Raw genomic sequence first — 19,492 nt, forward strand, 5'->3', positions numbered from 1 at the left:
TCACTCAGAGGTGCTTCATGTTCACAGACCCTTGCAGGCCTTTGGCTGGCTGAGAGCTGAGTATGTCAGCTGAGCATCGGGTATGCATCTCGGCACTGAAGTGTCTGATGCTTCCAGTGCAACATTCATTGCCCCTGTCAGGGGCAAACCCATTCCCAAAGAACAATTTTCAGGAGGAAATTAAGAAGGATCAGAAGTACAAAACAAAACCAGCCCTTTGCTCCCTGCTCCTCCCTCCACCACTTCCTTCTTGAAACAAGGATCTTAAAGACTGACTGAAACAATGGTGAATAAAATTATTTCAGGCATATGGTATTTAATTTCATTGCATTCATTTGGCTTCTACCCGGGTATCATAAAGTATTTGAATGTTGCTTTAGCTCCTTAGAAGCAGAGAAGTCAAAATAATTTTAGTATTGAATATAAGGCCTGTGGTTTGCATGGGTGTGATTTGGATTGCCTTATTTACATGAATATATTTTAGGTATGCAAGACTAAGTTGTTTTTCAGCAAAATTAGATTAATGTGGAAAAATTAGAGATTTGTACGAGGTCCCTCAGTGAGTGTCAGCAATGTGGCCTAAAGTGTTCAGACAGAAGTTGTTAGGAGTACAGAGCTGTAGTGCTGAAACTGAGTTTTGTCTGTTAAAACTATACACTAAGAGTTAAGCGTGCTTTGGGTAAATATATCAAAGCCACCTGCTAGAAATCATTTTAGCACTGCAGTGTTCCAAGAGTCCTGTACTTGTTGGGTCTGAAAATAAATATCATGTTGCATTTTGTATCTAATATGTGGTACAGTCAGCAATTCAGTTCCGAGCTAAAAGAAGGCATCGAAATGGTGTCTCCTCTAGCAGTCTGAAAATGCAGTGGGAATTTGAGGCTGTAAGAATATTCTGTAGCAGATAAAGAAATGCAAAATTTCAGTCAGAGACCATATATAAAAAAAGAAAAAATTGTCTTAGTTTTTATAAGAGCTTTTAAAAATTTATAGCAGTAATTTACTGATAGCTGCAGCATAAAAGTAATATTATAAAACTTCATTCACTGCCCATTGTTTATTTCCATAGCTCTCAAGAAATTAAAAAAAAATCAAAAAATCAGGAAATCTCAAAAAAATACATCTTTTTTGTCACAAAACTGGCTGAATAATAGCAGCAGAGATCAGATCATTCCTGAAAAACGGGAATTTTTTTGAGCAGTGGAATGTCTGCCCTCGTTAGGTATACAAGGGAATATGGCAACATACATATTACCTCAGAGGTACAGTTAATTCAGGGTTCCTGTTGAGTTGAACTGAAACTGGAATTGTTTTGATATTTTGTTTACTTGTATTAATTAGTGCCTTAATCTCCCATCGTGAAAATGGCCCCTCATGCATAGATTCCAACTTACTCCAGCATAGCCAGGCAGTTTATATTTTTAATTTATTTTTTGAAGCTGTATTATATTACAAAATCTGATCTTACCTTTGTGTGTCTGCCCATTTGCTAAAGTAGATTCTGTTGGACAGTGTATGTGTAACAATACAGCTAAGACTGGCTAGTATGCAGATGCCACTTTATCCTGAGAGAAAGCTGTGACATAAAGTGGCAGCAGGTGGAAAATAGTGTCTGCTCCATCTCATAACATCAGTGGGTTAAAGTTGGCTGTTATATGGCATGTTATGAGTTTTGTGCAGTTGTAGTTTGGCTCATTGTGTTTTACTATTTGTTTGTTTGTAAGTAATGTATGGAGTTGGGATATCTAAATAGATTCAACCTTCGTGTGCACTTTACATTATTTTGGAGCAAGTTGTTATCTTTAAAATTGACCTGATTCGCTACTCCATTAGGAGTTCTCCTGTGAGTGCCAAGACACACGTCCTGATTCTGTGCATAGAAATACATCAAGCAACATTAAGAATGTCTGTGTTGTCTGGGGAGACATATTAAATCACTGGATGAAAACAACCACATCTGCTTATAAATCATTGAAAAAGACTTGGTAACTTTGGCTGCTTAGAAAATATTTGGAGAGAGCTACTCTTCACATCTTTTAGTTTGCATAAAGGAGTGAATAAACCTTTTAAGCTTTTGAAAATATTTCCACATTCCTGCATGGAAAATATTTTTAGTTTATAGTTTCAAGACCAGAAGTTAATCACTAGGTTTTTTTATCCTACAGCAAATCTTTACAAGAAAGCTACTAAACACTTGAAGATAGGGTGACTTATAATGGAAGTGACAGCTCATCTTTAACTTTGGAAGGACAAGCAATACCAATTTAATTAAAGCAGTGTTAAAATAAGACTGCCATTTGTATCACAGTGATTCTCCACCCCTCCAAAAAGCTCTGCTGCCATTTTGTACCACACATTCTTGTCCTGTGCAAATTAATAGATCATTTTATTTTCCGCAGGAAATCTGAAGACTTTTATAGCAAATCCTCCAGTGTCAAAATGAACACAGGTATGCTGCATCTGTGAGATTTTTTTGTGTTGTTTTGTGAGCAGAGAAGATCCCAAATTTACTAGAATTTTCATAAACAAATTGTACTTCAGTTCGTGCTGAACTCAAAATAAGCAAGATATTTTAATAGTATGCCTGCTTATGTCTATTTGTATCCCATATATAAAATTTACATACATGTTTTTCTATGTATGGACATATATGGATACACAAAATAAAAATGCATGCTTAGACTTCTGTGCTTAATTTAATAGTATCAGTTTTGTGCGTGTGTGTGTTTTATGTGAAAATACATAGTATGAGGATACAACAGTGATGGAAAAGTGTTATTAAAGCATCACATTTTCCTAAGAAAATGCACATGCTTTAAAAATCCTTTCTTTCCATTCTGTACTGCCATTAAATTAAGGGGCATATAATCCCTGTATTGTAATATTGTATATCAGCTGAGGATAATCTTGAGGATGTGTTATACTTACAGCGCTTCGTATTTTCCCTCAAGTTGCTGTAACAGATGTATTCAAATTAAGGACTCTACAGAAAGTTACCTTCATGATCTATGACAGCATAGTAATATTTGCTCCTGAACTTCTGGAGCCAATGATATAGCACTGCTCTTTGTGCTGGAAGAGGGAATAGGCCTCTTGAAAGCAGACTGCCGAAACTGTGGCCTCACTCAGGTGTAAATTCTCAGTTGCAGTCAGCTCTTTCAGAGTCCATAGGTGAGCTGTCTGGTTTGCAGATTAACTGTGGTGCAAGGATAGACCTCTCCATCCTTTCCAAACCAGTGGCTTTATCATTAACCACAGTGCTTCACCATGTCATGATTTGTGAGACCTGAGGACCAGAACTACCTTTGAAGTCTGAATTTTAGCAGCATGCTCTAAGTCAAAGGGATTAACTTTTCCATGGTATGGGGGCCATTATCTAGATGACTGTATTATCCAGCTTCATGGCTTCCTGTTGTCTCAGACAAGTGAAACTCAGTAGGATCCATTTTTGGAGCATATCTTTTAATACAAAGTTAAAATATATCGGTTCATTTGAAACCACTACGTTTGTTAATAGAATAAACAGGAGAAACTAAGGTTCCAGTTTGAGTGTGTACTTTTGTTCCCCAAAGTTTTGGTTGTTCTTAATTGTTTTTCAAATCCTAACCAAGGTGGTGTATTATTTTTTTTTTCTAAAAATACTGTTTGAAATTTGTCCCGTCCTCTCTTATTTTTGGTGAAGGTGTCTTTCCTAAACATGGCAGTCTGCATAATTCAGGTGGTACTAAAATACAACTTGTTTCACGGAACTGTAACTTCAGACGTAACTTTGCTAATCATCATACTATAATTACATTGTGCATTGCCATCATATGAGTCAAAATCACATGATAGAGGGAACTTTATAACTTCTACTTCAAAAAATATGAATAAAAACGTAAATTGCCAGTTTGTGCTACTGCGGCCCCAAAGTACGGTTTTGTTCAATGTTGTACTAAGATTTTTGATGTAAGTTATGAATTCTCAAGAGAGAAGAAATAAGATTTAAATAATCTGCTGCTGAATGACTTCTCTTGGGGATTGGGAGTCTTCTGATCACACAGGAGCCTTAAAAAAAGACCTTAAAGACCTGAACACATCTGAAATCTTCTCCAGTTACCTAAGGATAGGATGATTTTAGGTTGAACTTTAATCTACTCTGCACTTGCACAGTGAAACTTTTTTCATCTTCTATGTGCTTGATATTAATGTACATGTTATCAGCTGCACTGAAAGGAAGGTATTGAGAAAATGTGGCAATTCTTACCAGTTCTATTGAGGTAGATTGTTTTCTGACTGCAAAAAAAATTAAAAACATGTGAGTAGGGTGTAAAAGTGGATGTCTTGCATCTATCCTTGCACCTATCTGAAGCATTACTTCATTAAGAGAGAGAGTTACTCAGGTGGAAGCTGTTCTATGTGCTGTTCTGGTCTAGCTATTTCCTTTCTTCCTTTTTTATTTCCTTTTTTTTTTTTACTTTTTTTCTTCCTATAGTACACTGTCTTTTGAACATGAGTGCTACAGCTTTGGTTTGGGATTTGATGGGGTTTTTTATTTCACTGCTTTATAACAGAAATTTGTGCATGGTGCAATTGTAGGTTTACAGATGCTATTGATTTGCCACTAGTTTGTTTTTAAAATATGCATTTCATTAATGACTCCTGCAGATAAAGGAGCTCTCTAGTTTGACGCCAGTAACTAGTGGAGTGGCAAAGCTAATGTATATGCAGCTTTAAAAATAAAAAGTAAATCTGCTGCTTAGACTGGGTTCCTCTAATCCAGAGTTCCCTGTGGCTGCAGACTTGGCAGTCTGTCTCAGCAAACCCTCCGGAAGATATTTTTGTCTGCAGAGAAAATGTTTTGAAGAGCTTTGGTTTGCAATACTCTACCATATATGGGAGGGATTTTTTAGCATTTGATGTTAATTCTGTTCCGCATGTTAGGAAGGAATATTCAGCAGCATAAGGCAATGAAACATTTTTGCAAAAGCAAAGGAGCAGAGGTAAGATATAGAGAAAGTTTTTCAGAAGTATCAAGGGTACTTTGGCTTCTGCTTCCTTTTGGAGTTCAAATGTTGTCATAAATTTAAAATAGTCTCACAGAATGTGTGTGTGTTTTTAAACCCAGAGTAAGTAATCATCAACAGAATCACATTTTAAGCTATATTTAGGGGGTTTCTTCAATAACTCTTCAGGTATTTTACAGATTGATGAACATCATTAACTTGGTTTCTTGATTAACTAGCAGAAAACATGAGCTGTCTCTGAAACTCACATCAGATTGAAACACAGGATAAATGTCCTTATTGCTCATTATGCATATGTGCATTCCCAGCTCATGTTGAAGAGAGGTAATTGCATTGAGGAATAAGAAATGGATAGAAGTTAATAGTTAAAACAGATTCTTAGTGTCCATCTGTAAATATTTTGGCTGAATTTCACACAGATCATTCTTGATAAATGCATCTAATTTTAAAGCTATTAAACAAGTGAGCTGTTTCCATTAGATGAAGCACAAAAAGAACAGCCAAGAGTGAAAAGTATGAAGTCCTGGAAGACTGCTAATAATATCTGTTTATTAAAATTATTAATGGAAGTCATTACATGGACTATTCTCTTACATTTTGTCTGGGAGACAAGAACATAATTTCTTGGGTCAGTGTAGAGTTCCTGAGCAGATTGTTAAGCCACTTTTAGATCACTGAAGTAAATTAGGTAGGCTTGAGTTCCTGGCATTCTACAAAAAATTTAAATTTTAACAGCATGAAAGAACCAAATAACAGGTTTACCTGTCAGTGTAGTTTATATGGTAAAAAACTCATCAGCACATGCAAAAAGGAATTCAGATAAAGAGTGGAAGGAGAAGAAGCCCAAGTAGTAGCCTGCCCTGCCAGGATACTCCAGGCCCATCATGGGAGCCATCAAAGTCCTGTCTCCACATGCCTGGAAGAGCACAGGGACACAAGGGCATGCAAAAACACAAATTAGGGTGACCCAAAGAACAAAGGGTCTCCCTTGTCCAGGGCTGTCCCAGGGCTGTCCCAGGACAGCAGGCATGGAACGAGTGCCAGACTCGATGTTTGAGCCCAGTTAGCTGCTGGAAGGATCCCCTCTGTCCACATGTGCCATTCTCCCTATTGGACCTTCAGCCGGAGGGGGGAGGGTGGTGAGCACGTTGTGCCGTGTCAGTGTGAGTGCCTGGGGCTGTGTGTCCGGCCATGGATGGCTGTGGTGTGCACATCTGTCTGCTGGGAAGGCATTTCCAGTCTCCCTCCTGGCTGGGCCTGGCGACATAAAGCGGCAGCAGCTTGGTCTGTCCTGGCTGGTTGGACCCAGCACTATGTATTTGCCTCAAAAGGTCAGAATGCAAGTAAGGAGTAAGAAGCCCTGTTCTAAAGACTTCTAAACTTGAATTCACTGTGCAGACAAAAGGAAAAATTATAGCATCCACAATTTCAGTAAATAGAATAATAATCAGCAAACGTAATGTTTGGATGCCATTTTTCTTTTCTTTAATAAACTTTAGGAGCTTATTAAAATTTCTTGCCCCTGGCTGCTCTCTCTCACCCTTTCACACAAGGTCAGCATCCTTTCATCTTTGCCCTCTTTGTTTATGCCACTGCTTTTACTTACTCTCTGAAACAGTCTTTTTAAGAAACTCACCCCTTGCTCTTACATGAAATGGTCATCTTTTGAATCATCTCCATCTGGCTTTGGGGCAGGACCCAATCAGTAGACCATTTGTCAATTACAGATACGGCTCACTTAGGATGATGCTGTCTCTAGTGGGAGCGGCTCTTGGGGCTATGAATTTAGAGAGAAGGGTTATATGTGGAAACAATTAAGAGAGGAAGAGAAAAAGAAGTTGCAATTACATTTTAGGCAGCTGTTTTGATAGTGAGTTATTGCCCCACTTCATATTCTAGCACTGCCTGCAGACCTTAGCTGGTTTGGGTCTCCTTTGCTTCCATGTTAAAGCCATTTCTAGTTAGACAGGACTCCTTCTTCAAGAATTTTTCAGGTTAAAGGAATTGTGAGGGTGTGTATGCATATTTGTGCCCACATTTTTTATATATGCAAACATTTTGTATAGAATGTTTCACATAACCTCATTTGTTCCTTAAGTGACAGCTATGTTATATAATTGCTTATAGTTTGCAAGTGAAATGAGCAGAAGATCATTAATTCAGTCTCCCTTACTATTTCTTAATACTCCACACTCCACTTAATGGGAGCCTGGCCTGAACATAGATGAGAGGATGGAACCCATCATGCATCAATATGTGCTTAGCCACACACGTTCCTGTTCTACTAGAAATTTTGCACAACTCAATATCATATAAATGTGAGGTTATGTCTTAACTGAATGCTAATTAGATCTCATTATTTTTTCTACAGATACTGATAAATAATGCAGGAACAGACTTGTGAATATATAAATAATATATATAGGGGTAAATATTGTTTATAGTCAGTTACAATCTGTTTTATTTCTCTTGCATGAAGCCAAAACACTTTGCTAGATTATGGGTCCGTGAAGTATAAAACTCTGAATCAATCGAGTTACATTAAAAACTAAATCAAAGCAGAATTTCCTGAGGTTAAAATAATTAAATGTTTGTAGTCATTTTCTCATTGTCTTCACTTTCTCAACCATGAAATTCAGGAAGGTAGCTCTTAAAAAATTACAAATAAATTGCCACTTTGTTTGAATAAAAGCTGTGACAGTATAAAAAAATTCTTTGCACGTTACCTTATATTAAATGTAGTATGCTTTCAAAGTCTGCCAATATTCAGATTAGAACAGAACCTCAATATCAACACATCACCAAATCTCATTGGAATTATCTCTGTTGTATGTCGATGGTGGAGGAAAAGGAACACAAGAATAGAAAGTGTAATTTCAATTACCATTTCCATTCTGTATTTATGTAAGCAAACTAAAACACACGTACAGATTTGATAGCCATTGCCTTTGTGTCGCATATACAATGCCAATAATTAATGGCAGGTAATGTAGTGCTTTCAACTACTGCTGGCTGAAATAATTTGGCCTTTTGCCTTGCACCTTGGAATTGGCAATGAGTCTTTGGTACCACTTACCTCTAAGGCAGTGGCTCTGATGTTTCCACTGTTAACAGCTTCTTAATGCATATCCCACAGGGCCTGTGGCCAGGGGAGTATTGGAAAGATTGAAGTAGCAGGGGGATATTGGAATGAGCAAAGAAATACCAGGAGCTTACTTCTCTTGCAGACCTGGGTTAAAGATGACTCTGTGGCTCAAATCACTGCTATTATGGCAGATACTTTCTGCAAATGGGTTGCAGATCTTCACGAACACCTTAATTTTATAAAACTCCCTGTCACAGGTTACAGAAGCAAAAAGGCATTTATACTTGTAGTTCTTGACTTCCTTGAAGCACCAAATCAAATCTCAGTAGTATCAAATGCTACAATTAAAATAATTATTTTAGTGAAGAGCAGAAAAATACTCTAAATATAATTGCTAGGAACATTTATTAACTTTCTTTTACAACTATGCTAGAGTCGCTAAAAAGCTAAGTTGTGGGAAAGCTGTCTTCTAATAATAAGAGAGTATTTATAAAATGTAATGGCAGCTCCAGTGAGAGAGAAGTAGAATAAGGAAAGGAGTTGGGCAAGATCCAGAAGAAAGGTTTTTTTCTATACCTCATTTCCTCAGAATATTACTTAGTTCCAGATATATATTTCTTTTCTTTTTTTAAGTTACATTAGATAAAAAAGGGGAAGAGGGACAGCCAGTTCATTCCATCAAAATGGAAAAAAAAAAATATCTTCAGTGGTAATTTTGTTTCTTGAGCATGAAGGATCTAAAAGACTGAACAAAAGTACTTTGTCAGCTGATCAAACAGGAGCTTAGTTTATGAATGGTGTCTTTCTAACGCCTACAATGAAATTATTTTACAGTGCAGGTTATTGATTAATATTATTCTGGAATGCTTAAGCCTTTATCTTGATTACTTGTTTGCTTTTACTAATTAGCTGTAATTAAGCAGTCTTTCAGGTAACAGAGTGTATATATTTCCCTAGTGGATTAAGTATTAAACACAGCTTCCTTCACTTATTCTCTGTGAGGTTTATTGTTGTTTAAAGCCTGTGAAATTTTATGTATTCTGCTAATCTGCAAAACCTGCAAATTCACACATTTCTGCAGCAGTTCCCTAACTGCATGCTTATTTTCATGTATGTTTGGCACATCTCACACTGTGATGTGTTGCATGTGCTTGCTCCCTTTGTCTGGGGCTGCTGTCTGTATTGTTTTGTGCTTCCAGATAGCGGTGGGTGTGCTCGCAAGCGTGCTGCAATGTCTGTCACATTAACAGCTGTGAAGAGGGTTCAGAGCTCTCCAAACCTATTGGCCTCAGGTATCACCACCAACCACTGAGATACAACTGCTGAATGGCTTTTTTTCTACTGTTGTGCATTCCTGCCACATTACTTTACCAGGAGGAGACGGGTAGCACTATTTCCTATTACACTGACAGATGTCTTACTTCTACAATGATTTTTAGAAAGTCTTATTTCCTTTTTAAAAGGTCTTAATTCCTCTCAGCCTATGTTTAGTAGCCATTCATGAAAAAAATATGGAATACGCAGGAAAAAATTAATTATATTTGTAAATTAATAAATTAGTAAATTAATTTTGCCCTTGATATGTGTTTTGGGTCTCACATCCCTTGTATTTTTTTTCAAGATAACAAAGCATGAAAAAGAGGTTTTGCTTATTACAAACTTTTTATTGAAACTTGATTTAAAAAGTCTTCTCAAGAAAAGGAATCTGAGTGTTGTTTTAAAATGATTGTTAGAAGCTATATTAGTTTTAAAAAATAATTTATGAAGATTGTTTACCTAAAAATATTCATAACAAGTAAAATATACTAAATATTCATTAGACAGGCAGAACTGCTTCTTATCAATACTTCAGTGTGTTTTTTGCAAATTTGATTTATTTCTAACACAAATTAATATTGGATATTTCTTTTTCAGGGTCTGATTCTCAGTCTCCAGATTCAGGTAAATGAAACACTGTATTATTTATGTATCAGTGAAATACCATGTAAGTGGATGAATTGCAATAATCTTCTATTTGTTTGATTTCATTACTCCATACTTCCTCATTCTTCAAGGAAAGCACCTCTGAAATTAGGTCCTTCTAATTGTTAATGGTTAAGACCTCAAATTCAGGGCTCATTTGAAAGCAGTTATTTCATGTAACACAGAATATGATGCCAGAAAAATGAATTGTGTGGGAAAAAACCAGACTGCTAATTTGCCCCCTTTAGCTTCATCACTGTGGCACCATTCAGTGGTACTTGCTATTTCCTTTTTAGTGCCTTACTCAGGATTGCAAGTTCTACCCACCTTCACTTGGCAGCCTGCTCACATAATGTGTCACTTTTCCCAGCCTCTTACAGTATTTTATCTTCAACATCTCCCTCTATGTTTGGCCAACGCTTTGAGGGCATTCCAGGTCTGAGGATAGAGAAAAAACCATGGTTGGTTGGATGGAAAATAGAGGTGTCATTTAGATTTTGCAATAAGATTGGAACACTATTGGAACAACGAGTTGGGTCCTGGGGTGAAATTTTGTGGAACTGCCATGACCAGCTAACTTTACGTGAGCTGTTTTTCAAAACCTAACACAGCCGTGAAGTTCAAGAATGAAATCTAAAAGTGAAAAAACTTGAGCCTGATTTATACAGGGACAGAAGCACCAGCACCTCAAGAGGACTCTCAAGCTGAAAATCCATATTCTGTATGAAAATTGTGGGAAGATGTCTGACTGCCCAATACCAGGACTGTTGTCAATGCATGAGTTCTCTAAGTTTTAAAGATTACTATTTTGTAGAGTGGCAGCTTTAGCCATGTTCTTATAACTTCCCTGGTAAAACAGCATCATTGTCAGTTGTGCAGTTTGTTAAGTAGCTGGGCTGCTATGTTGAGAGCAGGGCAGATGTACTAATCACACCCAAAAAATGGTTTCATTCTCTTTTCTTTACAAAAGCTTGGCGATCTTACAATAATGGCAGCAGAGAGACACTGAATGGAGATGCCAGCAGCTCATCTCTTTCAGCAAAAGGCTTCAGGAGCGTGCGGCCAAATCTACAGGATAAAAAATCACCAACTCAGGTAAAACCGGACACACCACGTTTAATGCTACACCACCCCTGGGGGGTTAGCACATATGGATGGGATACCTCCCTGAAACACTGTCTGATGTCTTGCAGACAGTGTAAATCACCTGCTCATATGGGTCACTCCAGACTGGTTTGCTGCATAGACTCCACACAGGCTGTATGCCCCCGGGTTAATTACCAGAAATTGCTTTCAGGGAGCAAGACAGCTAAATAAAACTAGGTCATACACAAGTAAAAGCTTTCTAGGAGTCTTCCTGGACTTCAAAGAGTATTTGTTAATAGTTTACACTTGGAAAAATGCACCAGTCATCAAAATATCTGAGAACTAAGATGTATTAATTATATGGTAGAAAATGCTTCTGCCTCTTTTGTAGAACAACATAATTAGAGAGCACTAAAAACAGAAACAAAAAAAAAAAATCAAGCAAAAGACCACTCAACATAAACAAAAAAACCACCCCCACACTTGGAAGCATCTTCATCTGTCAAAAAAATAACAACATACCAATTTCAAGACTCTCTCTGGTACTATTTTAATTCAAAAGATTAAGAGGCTCTGTGTTTTATATATGTGTGTTACCTGTGTATAATTGCTTCCTATCTAAGATCATGGAGTACTTACATACCTGAATGCTTTCACAGCAATAATTCTTTTTCAGTGTAATAATTGTTTTTTAAAAGAAAACTAATTATTGTGGGCTTCCTTCTGATCCTTTCTGACCCCACTTTGGTCTGAGCAAATCGAACATCTGACTTTTTAAACAGAAGTTGCACAGGAAATGGTGGTGGGAACCCGACCAATTTAGTTGTCCCTTGAATTTAGCAATGTTGAAATGAAGCCCCTTAATTTGCTAGTTCCTTTGTTTAAATATAAAAGTCAAACTGAACTCTATCTCCTACTAACATTTACTTTCTTTCTGTTTCTTCTTCAATGTTATTTTGCTGTGTGTGGATGCTTTTGGCAAATAAGGCACCTCTGCCACCTCCTAGAAAAGAAAGCTTTCGGAAAGCAAGAGTAACTAATCACGAGAACGAAATTAATCTCCAGGCAGTAACTGCTGGTCCGGCTAAACACCACCTCTCAGATACTGCCTATTACACTAGTGAGACATTTGTGCAGGAGACAATGTCTTCTCAAATATCTAACACAAGTGTGTCCTATGCACAGAAAATCATTAAACCATTGACCTCAGTCTCCAGTGCGGACACGAGCACAGTAGCTGGCATTAGCACTACTCTCCATCAAGGCCAAAGGCAGCAGTCTCAAAAACGTAAGATATCCACCCTGAAATTAACCCGGACACGTGACCCAGCAAGTAGCATTCCTTGTAATTCACAGCAACAGCTCAAGCCTGTTGAAGAGCCAGTATTTTCCCAGAGGCCTGTCTCACCTGCCTGTAACCCCATGCCTGAGATACACACAGCATCTCTTTCCGTTCAAATAGTTCCCACCCCTGACAATAAAGCAGAGCCTGAAATCCAAGATCATCCACCTAGTATTTCTCCAGACACTTCAAAGATGTCTTCAAAGGATTTGGGACAAAAGTCTACAGTTCTTCCTTCTTCCCAGGCTGCAGAATGCCATGTGGTATATTTAATTTTTCCATCTTTTTTTTTTAGATCTTCATGAATCACTTAATAACCATCTGTTTAGTTATACTTACATTACCAAAGTTAGATCTTGTGTTTTCTGGGTAAAACTACCTGTCATGTGGACCAAAACAGAAATGAACAAAAACTGAAGGTTTTGGAAGTTATTGAAATTAAAAAAAATTACTTAGCTGAGATGGAAGGCAGACTTCTTTGTTCCTACTTCTTTGTTCCTCTGTGAGCACTTTACAGAGTGCAAATGCAACATAGGAAATTAGTGTACAGTAGGTGATGCATTTCAAGTGCTCAAGAGGCACTTCCTAGAGAGGATTGCATTTGAGGGTTATGCTGCCATAGATGCTGGAAGGATCAACTTATGGATAGTTAGGTTACATTGGGTTGGGGGGAGCTGAAATGCAGCTCTGTCAGTTTTCTAGGGCCACAAAAAGTACATTTTGTCAGTCAGCGCTTTCTGCAAGGCTGGACACTGGCATCTCCTGTGCACCCTGTGCAACAGAGCTTTTTAAAGAAAATGGGTCTTTAAATTCTTTGTCAACAACCTCCATGTGAAACATCATGGGCCACTGAACTTCTAGGACCATCTGTTTTCCCTATACCTTACACCTACTGAAATGAAAATTCTTTAACTATGCTGATCTCACCTAGGTCTCAGCTAGGACCACCAGAGGAGTCTGAGCAGGGTTTGTCACCATTCAGAAACTGCCTGAGTCAAATAAAATAAACCTGTGCACAAGAAAGCAGCAGTGAATACATACTAGGCAAAAGGAGAGCTCTGAATAGGCTTTGTAATTTCTAGTCTGCTTTACCTATCCACATTAGGATTTTTCTATTTAAAAAGATAATTATTCTAGTATATCTACCAATATAACAGCTTATCTGTGTTTGAAATGGATCTACAGATTGCTGTAGGTCCAGGCATGTCTGCCTCAAAGCTTTGTCTGAGGGGAAATCCCATCATGGCATATTTGTGTTCATCTAGTTCTGCTGGAATCATTGAGGCTACTCTGAAGTAAATACAGCCCTGTCTTGTAAATTAAAAAGTCCATTTACAGCTCTGTTGTCAATAGTAGTAACACCTCTGCTTTTCCAGACTGAGGTTCTTTCAGAGCATCTCATTCAACCAGGTCTCTACTCTGGAAGACATAAGTATCTGCATTAAAAGCAGGGTAGTTTTAAAGTTGTCATATGTCTGTCTCCCCCTTCAAATCCCAAGTAAAATTTTTGATCAGAACAAAGCTCTGTTAAATTATTATATGGCAATAATCTGCAATGCTGCTTTTGAATTATCTCCATTAAAAAATAGGAGCACAGAAGCATTAACCACATTTTTCCTCCTCAAGACTAGACACAAAACTGTCATCTTAAATCCTTCTTTTAGACTGCATTAAATTTAGAACATTTTGAGAAAAAACAAGTTGCTTTACCCTTTGGAAGAACCAGTCTGCTACTCAGTGATTTTTGTCAGGTAAGACAAGTCAGTTCAAGCAAGAGCCACAGTAAAGAATTCGTGTCAGAAACAGTAAGGAAAGCCACAGCTTTGTAGATATGAAGATATTGCAAGTTTTTAAATGTGGGCATCAAAGGATACTGTCAAACAGCAGAACAGGTGTAGGTGTGGCCAATTCAACTTTTGCATCTGTTATCTTTTCACTTTAAAATAGTTGCTCAGCCTGTTAGAATATGATGTGTTATATATGGACAGATAAATCTCTCAAACAGAAAGTATGATAGCTAATAAGGATTAGGGGAAATACCTTTTTATGATCAAGAATAATAGTCAAAGTTGAATCAGCAAAATTAAAAATAATTCATTTTCTAGCTGCTTTTTTTTAGAATTTTAAAAGTCAAAACACATTTTGCATTTTCCTTTTAATTTAGAATCTTGTTTAGTTTCACTTCAAGCTGGAAAAAATCAGAAAAATATCTGTGGCTTATTTGGCAATTCTGCACTTAGTTTTCTGCTTTCTCCTTGATTTCAATATGTGGGAAGCACTATCAGAAATTTGGTGACTGGGTTGCTCTGAATAAAAGGAGAAGAGTTTCAGTTGATCACAGAGATCATTAAGGCATGTAGCCATCTTTTCAAGCTGTATCCCTTTATGGATCCCTTATCTGCAAAATGCAGCTGACATTTTCTGTGATGTTCAATTTTGAAATAAATTCTAATGAAGGGGGGTGTATTTGGCATCACAATTGAGTGGTGGAGCCAGTGAGCTCCTTGTTAAAATACATACCTAAAACTAGAGTACAAAGCAGCATGTGAGATGGTGTAAAAATCTGCATCAGGTGAGTTCCCAAAATCAAGATACCATGAACTAAAATTGGAAACAAAGGCTGCAGCTATATGTTTAAAAAATACTTATTTTATGACTCAGATCTCAGTTTAAAACCTTGAAAATGTTCTAGCTAATGCCAAATATTATGATCCCTTTAGTGCTATATATCGTAGTATTTTCAAAGGTCACAATTTCTCTCACATAGAAAATTAACTTTCAGTATAAGTATACTATGCAGGATAGTATTTTCATTTTTTAAATTGTTTTAGACCTGCAAGCTCTACAGGACATACTCTTGCACCTGCAGCTTACAGGTTGTATGTCAAGCTGTGTCCTCAAAGGATGCTCTCAGACTGTAGATTAGGCCTGCCAGCAGTGTTTAAAGCTGCCAGAGAAACTCTCAAGAACCAAATACACTTAGAAAGGTGCAAGTCTCCCTCTGCATCTGGGTTTATGTATGTGAAGGAGAATGAGGTAAGATCAGGTAATCATCTCTTCTTAAGATAGTAAAGAAGAAATATCGTGCATGTGGGTTACCTGTGTCTAGCCAATATGTACAACTGTATTTTGTCACAAAATATGGAAATAGACAGCCCAGAGGGAGCTTGTGTGGTCCAAGTTAATGTATCTTGCTGTTTGTGCTGCTATTTGCACTTTATTTCAGTGCTTATCTGTTGAAACTTCAGAAGCAAGCAGAACTGCGCTATGACTCACTGAGTGACATTTTGTAAACACTCCTACTCAGAGAAAGGTTAGACCCCTTAAAAGTATACATGAAAATAGAAGCATTCAGGTTGCTCAATGTTGTTACATTATTACAGTCTCAAGAGATGCTGCTTCTTTGTACCATACTGCAGATACAGGAGCAATAACTATATCTATTTCAACAGAGAAATTTGTATTTGCTAGTATGAAACCAGTGGAGGTAAATTTTATTGTCCAAGTTTCTTATAAGAAGTAGTTATAAACTGATGAAGAATTCTGAACTGCATCTTCAGAAATAATTACCTGATTTTTTTTTTTATTATTTTGTTCCTGGGTTCCTAAGTGTCCTGTTGTTCTAGATATCACTCTCTGAAGCTGAGGTTGCAAAGCATTTTTTTTGTTATTTGAATTCCTCAAATGAGTTGAACACTTGGTTTAGTCCTGATGTCCTGGAGGAGTAAAACATCTATAGCAGATGTTTATGAAAGTGTTTCTTTTGACAGCTTTATAACTGTAGAAATGTGCATCAAGGAAAATAAACATGGAATTAAAAAAAAAATCTAAATCAATTCATCTAGTACATTTCTGAGTTTTAGGTATTGAAAATATGTAAAGTAATATGGAAGAAAGAGAAAACTGGTTTCAGCATTCTGGGGACAGATGTGAAGTAAAGAAAATTGAGCATGTCTTTTTCATTTTAAGTTCTGCATCACTAGTATTGCTTTAGACAAGGACTGAACTCCATCTCCTTATGCTGAATTTAGAATGAGGGCTAGGTAGAAAACTGGGCATTGGAATATAATTTGCAGCATTAGTTTGGACATTTTGAAATCAGCTTTTAATAATTAAAAATAGAGGTATTTTTACCCATTTTTGCAAATGTATGGGTGTAATTTGATTGTTGATTACTAAACTCTGCTATGTATTAACACAATGAATTTATTCCCTTATCTCTGAGTCTCCTTATCTGTGTCTTGACTGTTGAAGCAAGGCCAGGACTCTGGTGTCATTAGTAATCTCACACCACTCCCTCCATATCTTGCATTAAAACGAGAGATGACTGCTTTTGAAACCCATGCTAGGGTCACCTGTTTACTTTATATGAATTGGATACCAGCTGTGTTCTTCCAGCCTGACATTTTACTCTTTGATGGAAAAGAAGCATTTCAAAGGACCAGCAGATGGCTGCAGCAAAGGCTGCTCTTCAGGCCTTCAATTCACATCAAGACTGATGACATTTATCTGTCTCTCAAGTGTTGCTCCACAACCCAAGACAGCCACAGTCTAGCTAGTTTTTCATCAGTCTAATTGATCAAGTTCTTGTTTGGCATTTAATCTGCCTGACTTCTGCTAGCATTTCTTCTGCTATATCAATAACAAACCTAATCTGAAGCATGCTGAATGGAACCAGTATTAAAAGTTTTCTGGAATGCCTTCAGCCTTGTCTTTCTCATATTTTTCACAGTGAAAAATATAAGAAAATATGATTCATAGATGAGACGGCATGCACAGTGAAAAATATGGATTAGTAGTAGCCAGTTGTATGTGTTTGAGATTACCAATATTCCATATTTTTTAAGTGGTACAAATCAGTTTTCAAAACCAGGGCTGTTTTCAATCACAATTTCAGCCACTCTTTCCCAGAGAGATGATTATATATATGAAAGTATTCTAGAGCCAGGCAGAGTAGAAGTTCTACTCTACAAAGTCAAGAAGCTTCATGCTGGGAATCAGCCCCTAGAATTGCTGCATTCCTTCTGTCTGCATTGTAAGAATAATAATCTTATATTCTTTTTAAGAATTTGGCTTGATGAAATCAGCTATTATTTGCCAATCACAATGAATTAAATTCTTTAAAATCTCAGTTTCATTAGCTCTCTGGATGCACCCTGAATATCTGTCCTTGTGTTTTCCATCCCTTCTTTTCTCAAGCATGCAAGAAATCTCCTCAGTTCAGAGCCAGAAGGTGTACTAGATTTCTCAACTCCCCAAGATTTCCTTTTATTTTAACATATAGAGATTAATCTACACATTTTGGCTCAGTCATATGTAACTTCTTTTCTAGGGATGCTAAGAGAATAAGTGATCTCAAGAACTTCAGAGCTTCTTTTTGTCTCTGCCTCCTAATTACAGCATGATCTCCTGGTTCTTGTCTTTTGCTGGAGATCTTGATATGATGATCTCATGACATAGATGGTGAAAATCATCATGAATGATGATTCTGTCTCCCTTTTATGTACCTGTGAGGTGAAATTACAGTTTCTTATATGTGTATGTAAATGCTAACATCTTAAATATATTATGCTGTATAATCATCCTAATTTTTCATGACATTATTTTTAATAGTATTCCATTGTTCTTTTGAAGTTTCCATTGGCAAATTTGTTCTCTATGAAAATACTGTGTCATTTTACAGTCGTGCACTCAATTATTGATTATTTTAATTAAGAGGTAATCTGTTCAGATCTCCTCTATGAAAAGATTAAGTTGGTGGGTGTTCAGTTGTAGATTTGAAACATTGCTGGGAATAAGATTTGGATTTTAAGCTGTTTGATTAAGTTTCTTCACTGTTTTGACTGCAGATTTTAACAGCAGCTTTTGCCTATTGTTGTGTACCTAGAGATCCAATGATGCCAAAGATTTATTTTGAATCAATTGGAACAAGTAATAGATATCTGTTCACATACATAAGATTCTTTTCTGTAATGCTTATTCATAGGGATGGTCCCATTGACCTCAGTAAGGTTATTTGTGTAAATTCTAGTTGATCTCAACAAGAATTATGCAACTGGAACCCCAGTGACCTCTTGTAAGTAGCATAATCTGGGTTGTGTTCCAAGTCTTCCATAAGGGCTTTAGAAGATATTTTCAGATTTTGGATTAAAATGCCAAAATGGCATTTTAATCTGATGGCTTGAAACATTTTTTGAATGATTAAAGACATCTGCCTAGCCCAAGCATAGGAAATATCCATATTACTGATAGCAAGGTGATATGGATGACTGAATGTTTCTTTTTATAGTGGTATTTACTACATATAGTGTCTTGCTGTCCTCTGTTTTACATAAATTTAAAATCCCAAACGCTCTTTCCCAGTAGCTATTCAAGATGTCCTCAGCCCTATCAACAGTGAAACCCTTAGTGCTGAAGCAGGCAGCATTTTGAATACCTAGGAATTAATGGAAAGCTTTTGACTTAATAGGCAGTATAGAAGGATTTGTGTAGCTGTTTAACAAATACTAGATGCCAACATGCTTTAGTTGAAAAAGAAGTTGCAGATGTAAAAAGCCAGTTGCAGAGCTAGTTAAAACTGAGTGCCCTGTGACTGATTTGAAATGACAGAACATAAAGCTCATACATTGTGTGGCAGTTTTCAGAAGCACTCTCATGAGACCTTTCCCTTCTACTTTTAAGGAAGTGTGCTGAATCCAAACTGGCATGTTTTGTTTCAGTATGTCCTGTTCTTGTGCTCCCAGTCTTTGTTCCTCAGATTTATACCAGTTACCCTAACAATCCTTATGTCTTCTAATGTTGAAAAGACTTCTATGCATACACCTTATAGAGTAGATTGTAACAGGGTGCTTCCAGGGCGCTTGGAAATTCTATCATCCAAATATTTTTATTAGAGAGGCAGTGGAGAAGGTGTATTTAGTCACAAGAGGCAAAAAATTCTACCACCTATTACTTGCAGATCATATGAATAGTTATTGTGTTCCTGTGTAGCTGTAAGTCCTGCTCATCTTT

General features: G+C 37.0%; 1 protein-coding gene across 11 annotated transcripts in view; it reads left to right on the plus strand.

Annotated features, from left to right (window-relative positions):
* Positions 1 to 19,492, plus strand: part of SORBS2 (sorbin and SH3 domain containing 2) — a gene marked incomplete at its 5' end in the record, with an annotated part of 144,475 nt that overhangs the window by 63,364 nt on the left and 61,619 nt on the right. For 5 of the 11 annotated variants that reach the window (XM_084205060.1, XM_084205054.1, XM_084205055.1 and 2 more), the window contains 3 exons: positions 9,323 to 9,383; positions 10,006 to 10,032; positions 11,024 to 11,148. In XM_084205060.1, the coding sequence (XP_084061186.1) occupies positions 9,323 to 9,383; positions 10,006 to 10,032; positions 11,024 to 11,148 (213 nt within the window). Of the gene's footprint in view, positions 1 to 2,399; positions 2,450 to 9,322; positions 9,384 to 10,005; positions 10,033 to 11,023; positions 11,149 to 12,126; positions 12,745 to 19,492 lie in introns of those variants that run through there. The other 6 variants (XM_084205049.1, XM_084205056.1, XM_084205057.1 and 3 more) reach the window with 2 other exon arrangements.

This window comes from Fringilla coelebs (genome assembly GCF_963513975.1).
Source record: "Fringilla coelebs genome assembly, chromosome: 4".
Lineage (NCBI taxonomy): Eukaryota > Metazoa > Chordata > Aves > Passeriformes > Fringillidae > Fringilla > Fringilla coelebs.